The sequence below is a fragment of the Rattus rattus genome, chromosome 14 (genome assembly GCF_011064425.1).
Source record: "Rattus rattus isolate New Zealand chromosome 14, Rrattus_CSIRO_v1, whole genome shotgun sequence".
NCBI lineage: Eukaryota > Metazoa > Chordata > Mammalia > Rodentia > Muridae > Rattus > Rattus rattus.
Genome location: NC_046167.1, coordinates 17,352,002 through 17,366,326, shown reverse-complemented (window position 1 = coordinate 17,366,326; position 14,325 = coordinate 17,352,002). Strand labels below are relative to the sequence as shown.

The 14,325-nt window shown below is 44.3% G+C and overlaps 1 protein-coding gene across 1 annotated transcript; it reads left to right on the top strand.

Moving 5' to 3' along the window:
• Positions 1–294: 294 nt before the first annotated feature.
• Positions 295–1,039, top strand: LOC116883452 (sorting nexin-10). The gene has a single exon (XM_032884598.1). The coding sequence runs from the start codon at positions 312–314 to the stop codon at positions 915–917; it is 606 nt and encodes a 201-aa protein (XP_032740489.1). The 5' UTR covers positions 295–311; the 3' UTR covers positions 918–1,039.
• The last annotated feature ends 13,286 nt before the right edge of the window (positions 1,040–14,325 follow it).

The following is a 14,325-nucleotide window of genomic DNA, read 5'->3' as shown; positions in this document are numbered from 1 at the left end:
TGGGGCAGGGCTGTAAAGCCTCAAGGCTCACCAGTGGTGAATGCTTCCTTTAGGGAGGAGCTACATTCCAAAGGTTCCACAATCTTCCCTAACAGCCACTAGCCGCTGGGCTGTCATCCCTGAGGGGCAGCTTGGCCATTTGTACTTCACCTTTGCAGCATCTCTGTTTGCTTTTATTTTTGAAAGTGGAGCAAAAGAGTAGTGGCAAGAACTTCCTCTGAGGTTAGAACTGTTTGGGAAGGACTAGGAAGGAGGTTTGGCCTCTTTGGAGGAGACGCATCTTTGAAGGTTGATCGTGTCCTGAGCCGAAGATGTTCCCAGAACAGCAGAAAGAGGAGTTCGTGAGTGTCTGGGTCCGAGACCCCAGGATTCAGAAGGAGGACTTTTGGCATTCTTACATCGACTATGAAATATGTATTCACACGAATAGCATGTGTTTTACGATGAAGACGTCTTGCGTACGAAGAAGGTATAGAGAGTTCGTGTGGCTGAGGCAGAGACTCCAGAGCAACGCACTGCTGGTACAATTACCAGAACTTCCATCTAAAAACCTATTTTTCAACATGAACAATCGCCAGCATGTCGACCAGCGCCGCCAGGGCTTGGAAGATTTCCTCAGAAAAGTCCTGCAGAATGCACTCTTGCTTTCCGATAGCAGCCTGCACCTCTTCCTGCAGAGCCATCTGAACTCCGAGGACATTGAAGCATGTGTTTCTGGGCAGACCAAGTACTCGGTAGAAGAGGCAATTCACAAGTTTGCCTTGATGAACAGACGGTTCCCCGAAGAGGAGGAGGAAGGCAAGAAAGACACCGACGTAGAGTATGATTCAGAAAGTTCGTCCTCTGGGCTTGGACACAGTAGTGATGACAGCAGCTCTCATGGATGTAAAACGAGCCCGGCTCTGCAGGAGTCCTGAGAAGGAACTCTAGGGCTACCACCTTCGGAACGAAAATTGTGCCCAGCCAGAAAGAACGCTTGCTCATAATAGATTCTTACCTAACGCCACTGTCAGTGTTCTAGGTGGTTAAATTCTTAGAGTGGTGGGTTATTAGTAGTACTTTATGTTGTCTAATTCTAGCCAAGCTTCTGTATGAAGCTGTAAGGTTTGAATGCCGTACAACCCTTTATTGCTAACTTGTAAATATGATCCTGGGAAATGAGTTATGTGCTCTATATATTATAAGTTGGTCTTAACCACACTTTAAAGAGCTAGGTGTATTAGTAGCATTTAAAGTTCAGGCAGAGCCTCCTTGCTGTATCAATGAGGAAGGAGTACGCACAGGAGACTGCTTCTCTGACTCGTGGCTCTTGCTTTGGGGGACTTCTTCTCTGGAAAATACTTTGCCTTCAGGTATTCAATTGAAATATTTAAGAGTATTTAAGCTTCCCCAGCATATCGCATCATGTGTAAATGGAAAATATGTCTTACAAATAGTACTGAAAAAAAAATGTTTACATCTTAGGAGGAGAGAAACAGAAGTCTTGGTAATTTTGCTTAAATATGCAATACACAGATTTAGAAGTACATCCTCACTGCCCAAAATTAGCTTACATAAACAAGGCTTCTGGCGACAAGTCATTTTTTTTTTTTTACCATTGTGCAATTAGAATCATAGCTTATGATTTATTTTCTGACATTAAAAAAAAATGTACGTTTTAAAAAAAGGTCACCAGGTAACTTCCGTCAGTGGTGACTCCTTGCTGTTCATGTTTCAGTTAGAAGAAGGTTTTTGTAATAGTTAATTTTACCCATAAATATTTTAATAATCTCGGAGTGGAAGTTGGGTTGCTAATGTCAGAGCTCATGTTCATGATTTAGAAGCCCCCCTTTTTAATGTGTCTCCCAGAAAATTGGCTTAATTTGAATAAAATAGGTTTTGTTTTGTTTTTTGTTTTTTTTTTTTCTCAAAGTGGCACAAAGATAAGATATCATGGGTCCACCATGAGCTTCCAGTTTCAGACGAGACGGGGTTTTCCTGGACTAATTAGCCAAGTGCTCCCCAGAGTCTTCCCAGGTATCTCTGGGAGCCCGCAGAAGGAATTTTCACCTAAGTGGGATAACTTTTGCTTTCAATGAATGACCCCCCCTCTCAAAAGCTGCTGCAAAAGCAGCCATGTACTTGGGTACTTGAGAGTTACTGTATTAATAAAAAGTTATTGAATTGTCCTTTGAAATGCTCATTACAGAGAACTGGTAAAAAAAGAAACAAACATTAAATTTGGAATAGGAATGACATCTTTTTTTTTTTTTTAAGTTCTGTCTGCAACATTATTAAACTTCTGTAAATAGGGGTTGGGGATTTAGCTCAGTGGTAGAGTGCTTGCCTAGCAAGTGCAAGGCACTGGGTTCGGTCCCCAGCTCTGAAAAAAAGAAAAAAAAACCTTCTGTAAATAGTTGGATTTAGGTCTCAGAGCCTGTTACCCATGTCCTCTAATAGTCATTATTTTAATGCAGAAAGAACATGGCTTATCAGCTGTATAAAGCTTCAGAGCAGCCCCACTCCTCAGCACTGTAGATGAATTCACGTCATTTATGTTTCACAGCGTTTTTGGAAAGCATAAATTGTGACGTCAGTTATGCTACTTCTTGATGACATCATGTAACCTTCGAAGTTAACGTGAAGCGATGCTTCATCTTTGCTCCGTAAACTCCAGTCACTGTTTTCACATTAAACATGAAAAAAAAAATCAAAAAAAAAGAACTTCCTCTGAAACTGAAGTTAGCTTGTGAAAGGACGTCTAAAGCCCGTGTAGGTTTAAAATGTACAATAAGGACTGGGAAGATGGCTCGGTAGCTAAGTGGTTCAGTGGATGCTCTTCCAGAGGTCCTGGGTTTGGTTCCCAGCACCACATGGAGGCTCCCAACCATCTGTTCAGTTCCAATGGGTCTGAGCTCTGTTCTTGACTCCAAGGGCAGCAGGCACACATGCATGCTGGCAAAACACTCAACCACATTCAAGCCAAACCAAACCAAAACAACTTTTTAAAAAAGTAAGACGACGACAACATAAAATGCTCAATGTTTTAGAAAACTCCTTGGCTTAGAATTAACATGTTCAAAATGGAAGTAGTTTTTCATTTCTAGATCAGGCATTGTCCGAGCTAAAATTGTTTCTTTTTAGTTTCAAAAATATGTTCTCAAATAGTTTACGTTACCAATAAACCAGGTCACTAAGAACAACCTTTTTCTGTCTCTGAAGGGGTTGATCCACACGGTGTACACCGTGTATGTGTGTGTGTGTGTGTGTGTGTGTGTGTGTGTGTGTTGTTGTTGTTTTTGAGACAGAGTTTCACTCTGCATACCTTAGTGACCCTGACCTCCTGATGCTCCTCCTGCCCCAGCCACCTGAACTCTAGGACCCGGTATTCTGGCTTGTGGTTACGGAATTTGGTGGTAAAATAATGTTAAGTCGCCCTCCAGTGACTACAATTTAAACTTGCATATAATCCTCTTGAAGCAGTGCGCTGGTTATGAGGAAAACCTGGTGATGACCTTTTAAAATGAAATAAGGTAAACGGCCTCAGTGACATTCATCCTCAGGAAGCCGCGGGGCAGTTCCTTACACTTCCTGCCCTTCCGGTTTAGAGACACCTTCACCTCTGTGCAGACAGGAACGCTGATGGTTACTTTCTATTGTCAACCTGCTGCACTCTAGAATCACCTAGGAGGGAGTCTCAGTGACTCTAGGGCTTAGCTCGCTTTCTGCTAATCATTCAGAGCTTGGCTCGTGCTCTGCGCTCTGCTAATCTTTCACCACCAATGCCCAGCCCTTGAAGTGGTTCCGCCCACATTCAGAATGGGGCTTCCCACCTCCATGAACACAATTCGGAAAATCCCTCGGAGGAAAGCCCAGGGCCCAGCCTGATCTAGAACACTCCTCACTTTGAGACTACCCACTGGAGTGAGTCAACACCGCGCCAAGTTGTAAATCTAAATTAACCACCTTAGGGCCTGGAGAGGTGGCTCAGCAGTTCAGAGTGTATCCTGATGTTACAGAGGATCCTGCTTCCCCCTCGCAACTTCAGTCTCAGGGATCTGACGCCCTCTTCTGGCCTCTATGGGCAACTCACAGCACCCTATGGCCGTTGCTGCGCCCCCCCCCCCCATCCCCACCCCCACATAACACATACTTAGAAATAAACCATAAAATAGCCATCACTTTGTACAATAATAAGTGTTCAATAGTCAGACTTTTTATTCTGGCCAGCCTCTCCACCTTTCAGAGTTTATTTAGTTCTTTTTTATTCTTTGAGAACTTCACCTACATGTGTATTGTATGTTGACCATACCTCCATTACCCTCTCACTCCCTTACCTCTTCCAGTGAACCCCCTCTTCATCCCAACGAGTCCCCCTCCTGGTTTATTCTATTTCTGTGACCCACTGAGTTTAATTAATGCAGCCTGCATGAACAGGGCTTACTTATGGGATTCTGGCAACTTCCGTAAAAAGGAAGTCATTTGTCCTACAGAAAATTTGCACTTTGAACCAGGGAGCTCCTCAATCAGCGATGCCTGGGACCTGAGTTTGATCCCTGGATCCAATGTAAGAAAAGGCAGCCAATGGTAGTGCTTCTGATTCTAGAGCTTCATGGGGAGAGGCTGTCAGATCTCTTGGGCTTGCTGGCCGGCTAGCCAATCAGTGAGCTCCAGGCCAATGAGTGATCCTGTCTCAAAACACAAGGTGATTAGCTCCTGGGAATATCATCTGAAGTAGACCTCTTGTCTCCATAAGCACAGACACACACTAGCACCTGCATGGACATACACCCTCAACAAACAGACACACACATACCACCACCACCATCACCTACACACACACCCTACCATGCCCCCTCACAGAGAGAGAAGCACTCAAATGAACATATTCCCTCAACACACACACACACACACACACACCAAAAATTTTGCATTTAATTTTAGTCAGATTTATGGTGTTTTTCAGGAGATTTTATGTGTGTGTGTGTGTGTGTGTGTGTATGTGTGTGTGTGAGAGAGAGAGAGACAGACAGACAGACAGACAGAGAGACAGAGACAGAAAGAGTCACAGAGAGCATGCCCAGGAATGTGAAAGTACGAGTGTGTGGTTGTGGAGTGTGCAGCGTGTGTGTTTGTTGTGCGTGGGCATGCAGATGAGTGTGTATGAGTGTCATAGTGTGAGTGTACATGTATGTGGGTGCAGTAACTCCACATACTCACATGTTCTAGAGTTTCGGCTATTTATGGTCAAAATTTCCAGAACTCAAAAGCCTAGGTTTTACATTGTGCACCATTCAGAGAGTTACCCTTCTGTCTGGTTTATGCAGGGCATACACCACCTACCCATCAGTCATTCAGGCGTCAGCTCATCCATTGTGGTCTCAAAGCACTTCTGCCGTGCCTGTGTTCCAGAGATCCCTATCTTGGTTAACAATGACCCTCAATGTCAGGGAGTAAGGATGCCGGTAACTTAATCTACTCTAACCCCAGACCTACGGTCCAACCGTAGCCCCTAACCCTAACCCCATACCCTAACTGAAAGGTATGGGAAAGAGAATCTGTAAACTGCTTCTGTTGAGCAAAAAGGTCAAAGTTCTTAGAAAGGAAAGAAAAGAAATGGGATGCTGACGTTGCTAAGATTTATAATATGTGACTCTTTTAATCTCTTGCTGTGCCTGATTGTGTGTACACGCACTTGTGTGTATTGTGCATGCCTGCATGTGTATGTGTGTATGGAGGCCCTGATCTGGCCCGTCTCTGGCTCTGATGTTGGGGTAACTGCTGGGCTTGCCTGCTTTTGGTTTGCTCATGTTGATTTTCTTTCGAACATGAACTAGCGACTCAAGCGTGTGTCCCTGCAAGCACTTTAACCCACCGAGTCATCTCCCTAGCCCCAACGTGTCTAATTTTTAAATAAAAAAATCCATCACGTATATGTGTGTACAGGAAAAAGCTGTCTGTGAAGAGATTGGTACAACTGGCAAGGCTACCACTGGGGGACAGAAATGTACTCCTCACTGATCAAGTTGATTGTAAAGGGTTACGATCTATAAAATAGTGTAAGAATCCAAAAAGGCTATCGGATATAAAGATGCCAATTGATAAATATCCACATAAATATGATCAAGAAACACTTGCAGTAGGGAAATGTGGCACATTTCCACTTTGACGGGGGCTCAAAGATCATACCCAAAATATATCATGGGCTGACAATTGTCTTCTGCTCTAGTTTGCTGGAACCTACTTGAAGAGTAAACCCGTTGCCTATGACAGTCATTTGGAGGGGGTATTTCTACAATTACTTTTAGCCTTGCTCATGGATATACCCCAACGTGGACCTGTACATACCTTTCCTTGGTTGAGAGCTTTCAAAATGTGTCTGGCTGTCACTTCTAGTTTCATTCTGTCACTGTGAAAAACAATCCAGAGCGTCTTGGGCGAGGAAAGGTTTTATTTGACTTACACTTTGGGGTCACAGTCCTTCACTCAGGGATGTCAAGAGAGGTGCTGAAAGGATGGAACTTGAAGGCGGGCCTCTTTGCTATCCCACACATTGTTACCCATGAACTAAGGAGCCCACTTTGCAGCTAAAGAAATACAGCAGGAAGCCTGGAGGATGCTGCTTGCTGGCAGGCTCCCAGGTTGGCCTGTACTCAGCTCACTTTCTCAGACAGTTCAGCGCCACCTGCCCAGGGATGGTGCTGCCCACAGTGAGTGGGGCCCTTCAGCATCTATTAACAATCAAGACGGTCCCTCACAGGCATGACCCAGGCCGGTCTGATCTAGGCGACTCTCCAACTCTAGGTTTCATTAACTCAACAGTAAAATATAACCAGACACGATGGTTTCCTCCTCATGGTTGGAATTTTCAGTCCTTGGATGAGAATTGAATATGTGTTTTCTTATAGTTCCCCTGTACATGTATGGCCCTAAAAGGATATATTAAAGAAATAGACTAGAGTCTTTGTAAGTCCAAATGGGAACCTATTGCTTCTGAGGCAGGAGAGCCTAGGGAATGTAAGTGCCTGGGACTCCACTTGTCTTGGGCTGTGCACACACCCTTTCCTAACAATGCACGGAGACCCTTACCTAAATACCACCGTGCACACACATGCCCCTTTCTGAGTAGTGCATCTGTCATCAAGGTAGAGCTTCCAGGCTGCATGCACATCCCTCTCTGAACAATTCATCCCTCTCTGAACACGTTCCTCTATCCCTCAATGGCTACCAGCCTATCAGATCCTACTTGTTCGTACTTCAGTTATGTCTCGTTGTAAGGGTGGTGGTGGGGGGACAATCTTGACTGAACTGGTTTAGGTTGCATATACAATAAGGTAAATTGTGTTTACAACATGGGCTTTGAAAGAGAATCCCTTTTTGCCGTCTCATGCATGTGGGCACACACACACACACACACACACATATATATATATATATATACATATATGTATATGTATACACACACACACACACACACACACACACACACATATATATATATATATTCTAATGTGTTATGGAAAGAGGGATACACAGAGAAATGGTTATATATCTGGAAAACTATTAAACAAAATAGAGCCCAAATTAAGTCCTTAAGAACCAAACTCCTCCTCTGAAACTCCATCCATAAAAGAAGCCGAAAACAATAATCTGGGCCTTTGAGTAGCCTCACTTGTGACCTGCCATCAAACTTTAATTTAAAAAAATACATGTATTCATTCATTCATTCATTCATTCATTCGTTTATTTATTTATTTATTTCTGTTGCATGTCTGTGATGGTTTGTGTTCAGGCCAGGGAGTGACACTATTAGAAGAAGGTGTGGGGGTTGGGGATTTAGCTCAGCGGTAGAGCGCTTGCCTAGCGAGCGCAAGGCCCTGGGTTCGGTCCCCAGCTCTGAAAGAAAGAAAAAGAAAAAAAAAAAAGAAAGAAAAAAAAAAAAAGAAAGAAGAAGGTGTGGCCCAGTTGGAGTACATGTGTCACAGGTGTGGGCTTTAAGACCCTCATCCTAGCTGCCTGGAAGCCAGCCTTCTGCCAACAGCCTTCAGATGAAGATGTAGAACTCTCAGATCTTTCTGCTCCATGCCTGCCTGGATGCTGCCCTGCTCCTGCCTTGGTGATAATGGACTGAACCTCTGACCTATAAGCCACCCCCAATGTAATGTTGTTCTTATAAGAGTTGCCTTGGTCATGGTGTCTGGGCACAGCAGTAAAACCCTAACTAAGACAGAAGTTGGTACCAGGGACTGAGGTATTACTGTGATAGGCCTGACCATGTTTTTGTTGGAAAGAATGTGGATTTGGGGACTTTGGATTAGAAAGCCATGGAATTCCTTAAATGGGGCTTAATGGACTATTTTAGTAGGAATGTGGAAGTCTTTGTTACTAAGATTGATTTTAATTGGGAGGACCTGGCCTAAGAGGTTTCAGTGGAGAATTTCAATATGTGGCCTACAGACTGTTTTTGTGGTATTTTAGTGAAGAATGCAGCTACTTTTGGTCCTTGTCTGAAGAGTCTGCCTGAGGCTAAGGTGAAGAGACTCAGATTGACTGCATTGACAATGGAAGTCTCAGAGATGCCCATCATAGACTTTGTTCTCTGGTTAAGTCTTATGAGGAGCATTTTAAACAAGGGTAGGGTGTTGAGAAAGAAAACATATAAAATATATGGTTCGAGTATTAAAGGTCACCAGGAAGTGAAATGGAGCTGAATCCTGTGTTCAAGGATACTAAATTGAATTAAGGGAGTGGTGACCTTGGGGTAAAATCCTACCCAGCTAAATTTAGATCCAGGCATAGTAGTACAAGCCATTAATCCCAGGAGGCAAAGACAAGAAGATCAAGGCCAGCCTAGAACAGAGCAAATTCTAGGTGAAGAAAAACTTAAATCCTGGCTTGGTGGACCATACCTTTAATCCTAGTGCTTAGGAGACAGGCATGCAGAACTCTGAGTTCAAAGTCAGCCTACAGAGCAAAACTTGACAACAGTCAAGTTTTGGCAGTGAAGGAGTTGGAAAACAGAAAGTTGGTGATATTGTACTAGAACGAGGGGGACAAATCCCAGCTCCAGCAAGCTGCAGAACTCAGGCAGCTTTGGACACATGGCTCTGGCTTTAGAGTCCAGAATAGAAGGGACCGCTGGGTCAATTGATGCTGGTCAGCTGGAGCTAAGAGATTAGCGGTGGTTAAGGAGAGACCAGCATCACTGAGGTGAAATCTGGGAAGAATTTTTTGAGAGCACAAAGAAGCTGTGTTCCAGAGATAGCCAAGGTTGTACCTCATACTGCAGCAGCTGTACTTGGTTATGTGTAAGAGTCACTCGGGTGGTACTGGTTTTGAAGGTTTGAAGTCGTCATGAAGAACAGCTGAGGCTTGGCATTGTGAGAGGCCATGGAAGGCTATGGGTGAAAGTACAGCCTCAGTTGAATTGACGGCCCAGGACTGAAGGGGTCATGCAAAGGCTTGGCACTGTGAAGGGAGCCTAAGAGAGGCTATTGGTGAAGCCTAGTTACAGTGGAGGAACCCAGTGTATTGGAGATGCCAGTACCATGGGATGATCACCAAAAACAGCAGCAACAGTGGAGTGGATCAACCTGAGCTTAGAGTGCTACGGAGGGCAGAACTGGAGAAGTGACACCAGCCCTTTGGAGGAGCCCAGAAGATCATGTGTGGATCCCAGACATTGAAATATGAAGCTGTAACACTGAGGATTCCTTGGAGACCCTAAGATATTGGAGAGGTCAGAGCTGTGAGAGAGAGTGGAACCATCCCAGGAGAAAGAAGTTTGTTGCAGTCAACAAAGATAAAAGGAGCTGGAGATCTGAAGACCACTTTGACATCAGCCATGGAGATGCAGAGTTTGGAGTTTGCCCAGCCGGTTTTCTGTCTTGTTTTGGGAATTACAGTTAAGTGTAACATTGTTGAGACTGCTATAGACTGTGGAAACTTTTGAAGTTGGACAAAATGTATTTTGCATTATTCTTTGTTTAGGTGTAGCCCCCATAGACTCATGAGTTTCAACAAGCCTATGGGGTCAGGGAGTGGAATGTGATGCTTTGTATATGATTGGGCCAGGGAGTGGCACTATTAGGAGGTGTGACCCTGTTGGAGTAGGTGTGTCACTGTGGGCGTGGGCTTTAAGACCCTCATCCTAGCTGCCTGGAAGCCAGTGTTCTGCTAGCAGCCTTCAGATGAAGATGTAGAACTCTCAGCTCCTCCCGCACCACACCTGCCTGGATGCTGCCCTGCTCCCACCTTGATGATAATGGACCGAACCTCTGAACCTGTAAGCTAGCTCCAATTAAATGCTGTCCTTGCCTTGGTCGTGGTGTCTGTTCCCAGCAGTACAACCCTAACTTAAGACAATGTCTCTATGTGCGGAGGTTAGAGGACACCCTACCAAAGTTGGCTCTCTCATTTCATTGTGTGGATCCCAGGTATTCCCATTCAGGCCATCAATTTTAGAGTTATCCACTGAGCCACCCGGCTGGCTCAGATCTTGCCTTCGATCTTGATAGCATATTGCCTTTTCTTTTCCTTTTCTTCCTTTCTTAATCCATTTTGAGACAGGGTTGCACTACGTAACCCTGCCTGTTCTGGCATTCACTGTGTAGACTGCACTGGCTTTGAACTCACAGAGATGTGCCTACCTCTGCCACCCACGTGCTGGGATAAAAGGTGAGAGCCGCCATGCCTGGGTGACAGCATATCCCTGATCTGCACGGTCACTCTGCTTTTAATAATATACTCTTGCTTCTTTTCGATCTGAGTGCATTTTTATTTAGTTCTTGAATAAGATGCCAATAACCTAGATGGATCCAGCCCAGACCCCAAGCACTGATAACAATTCTAAATAATAATAATAAAAGGACATTTGAGGTATAAAATTGAGCTCTGTTTGCAAATGATTATTATATAAACCACAAACTTCTGAAACCCACAAAATAAAACAGAACACATTATGTGAGCCAATAGAAGAAAATTGGATAAATGACATTAATGGGAAAAACATCCTAGACAACCAGATCCAAATGGGCATGGAGTACATGAAAATGTCAGAGCTCAGGAGCATAATAGCCTACTGGGAAATGCAAACCTTAGCAGCAGCGCTGGGCTAGCATGCCCTGCCCATTAGACTGGCGAAAATGAAAAGCTACGATGGCTTGCAGGAACATTCTCTTCCTCCTCTTTGTTTGAATTGCAAAGTGCGTTCCTGGCAAGCACAAGGTGGCATAGACAGCCCAGCACTTCCTCTCCAGAATGCCTGACTCCCCGAATTAGAGTGAATATATAGGAGGCTGTTCATTACCACACTGTTAGCGGCAGGCAGGAATGGCAAAACAACCCGAACGCCCATTAGCGCGGGGATGGCTGCAAAACTATAATTATTTACTGTAGGCTAGCCAGGCATGAAAATAAACAAATTAGAAATTTGCCAGATGACTTGGAGAGACTTCCAGGAGGAGCTGAAAAATGCACATATGAGCAGAGCGAGTAAATGACTGTCAAACAAAGAGGGCCCCAAGCTTCTCATGTGTGTGTGTGTATGTGTGTGTATGTGTATATAAGTGTATGTATCTGCGTGTGTATGTGTATATAAGTGTATGTATCTGTGTGTGTATATATGTGTGTATGTGTATATAAGTGTATGTATCTGTGTGTGTATATATGTGTGTATGTGTGTGTATGTGTATATAAGTGTATGTATCTGTGTGTGTATATATGTGTGTGTATGTATGTATGTGTGCATGTGTATATGTATGTATGTGTGAATGTATATATGAGTGTGTGTGTATGTGTATATGTATGTGTGTATGTATATATGAGTGTATGTGTATATGTGTGTATGTGTATATGTATGTATATATGTTTGTGTGTGTAAGTGTGTATGAGTGTATGTATATATGTGTATGAGTGTATGTGTGTATGTATGTGTATATATGTGTGTATGTTTGTATGTGTATATATGTGTATGTATATATGTGTATGAGTGTATTTGTCTATGTGTGTATGTATATGTGTATGTGTATATGTGTGTATGAGTGTATGTGTGTATGTATGTATGTATGTATGTATGTATGTATGACACACATGCATGCTTCAGAAATCAGTGTTGGGTGTTTCTCTCTCTATCACTTTGAGTCACAGCATCCCAGTGAACCTGGAGCTCACTTAGTCAGCTAGACGTCTACCCAGTGAGCCCTCGGGATCCTCGGGTCTTCACTTCCCCAGTTCTGGGATTATAGATGTGTACCTCCCTGCCTGGGCTTTTAAAAACGTGTGAATGCTGGTGATTGAACTGAGGTCCTTATGCTGTGTGGCAAGGACTTTACCACCTGAGCAATCTCCTCATCCTTGGAATATTTATTGGCTTGCTGGCCTGACACTAGAAGCATCTCAAAGCTTCAGTCCAGTCAACCTTGATCCTCCCATGTCCTTGTTCACTCGTTGGCAAAGTCCAGGCTGGCTTTTGTCTCCATCACTCAGAAAAATGTCTGTCCTCACTCACCGATAATCTGGTTTTCACTCTGCCGATACCATGTGCTTCTGGCTTCCCTCAAATCCCCTTTGGTTCTCTCTCTCTCTCTCTCTCTCTCTCTCTCTCTCTCTCTCTCTCTCTCTCTCTCTCTCTCTCTGCGTGTGCACACACTTGTGCACACATGGCGCACAGGTACAATGCCTGGTATTATTCCATAGGTCCTATCTATCTTTAATTCTTAGAGGCAGGGTCTCTCACTAGCTTGAACTGTCAGATAGTCTAGGCTGGTTGGCCAGCGAGCCTGGGAGAGCCATCTATCTCTGCTGGGATTGCGTGTGCACTCTACCACACCCAGCTGAAAATTAAGTTTTTATGTATGTGCATGTGTCTGTGCATCGCTGTGTGCTGTGTGCTCTTAGAGTACAGACGAGGGACCGTGATCCCGTGAAGCTAGTGTTGCAGACAGTTGTGAGCTGCCATGTGGGTGCTAGGAACCAAACCTGGGTCACTTGGAAAAGGGGCCAGGGCTCTCAGCCAAACCATGTCTCTCCATCCAACCCCTTCTTTTTAACATAGGATTTTGTGCTCGCAAGGAAAGCAGTTACCAGATGAGCTATTTCCATAGTCATTTGTTACTTTCTTGACCTCTAAACTAAATAATCTGTGCTTAAGTCTTTTTTTTTTTTTTCTCTCTGTAGGAAACGTATGTCTGGAAGACTTTGAACAGCATTCAATCCTTTCTTGGCGGACGCTAGAGGTCGCTACTGTACCATAGGTCCACTAGAGGTCGCTACCGTACCTTAAAACACAAGGCCTGTCAATGGAAACCTTTAAAGTCATCTCTCATGACAAGAATGATGGTGTTTTTTTCTATTCTGAGGAGTGGGAAGAGAGTGAGCTGTAGAGAAAGACTACAGTTTTAGAAGAAACTTGAGCAGTTTCCAGTTTCTGAGGGTGGCTGTCACCTGCGGGTGTTTTGCAAGATCGACTTGAAATCTGAGCAAACACCCAGGGACTTAAGAGTTTCCACTTGGTTTTCAGATTTTTATCTTTGGTAGAACATCCTAAGCTTCTCACAGCCCGAAGCAGTGGAAACACAACAAAACAAAATTCAGCAAAGACAGATTATGGGGCGGTTGGTGCACATCTGCCGAGACGTTATCTTCCCTCTGGATTTCATTTTGCTAGTTCAGAATTAGACTCGAAGTCGCTGAGTGACTGTTCTCAGTTGGAATGTATGCAGTTTAAGATTATTCTGGGACTGGGGAGGCGGTCTCACTGATCAAGCAATGGAGGGCCCTTTGTATTATTACTTAGGTGCTGAGGCCCCTATGCTTCCTCCAAACCTGTTTGTTCTGAAAGCGTTATCAGGCAACCAGAGTTTCCGACTGCCACTTCTGAAGAACAAGGCCCTTCCTTTTGGAGTGCATTATGTGTTGTTTACATTTAAGACACCGCCAGAGAAACTCTGGTTTCAACTAACAGTCGAGACACAGACACGCTCGCAGGCTGGTCTGATTCGGGCAATCCTTCGGTTGAGACTCCCTTCTCAGATGACCCTAGGCTGTGTGACATTGACCGTTCAAGCTAAACAGGACACAGGCCACCCCGGTCCCCTAAGAGGAGGCAGGAGGCAGAGCAAAGCTGATCCCTTCTTTGTTCCCACTCTTTTCTCTTCCTCCCTTCCCAGCAACCCTCACTGCCTGCCACCATTCGCACAACTCTATCTGCCCTCACCCTACCCCTGGCATGCAGGTCAGGAGGCCCCAGGACTTTCCATCCGAACTCTCACGGCTACTTGCAGAATCCCAGAGGTTAGCGGGAAGATTGAAGATGAATGAGGTAATTCTCGGACGTGAAAACCTTTA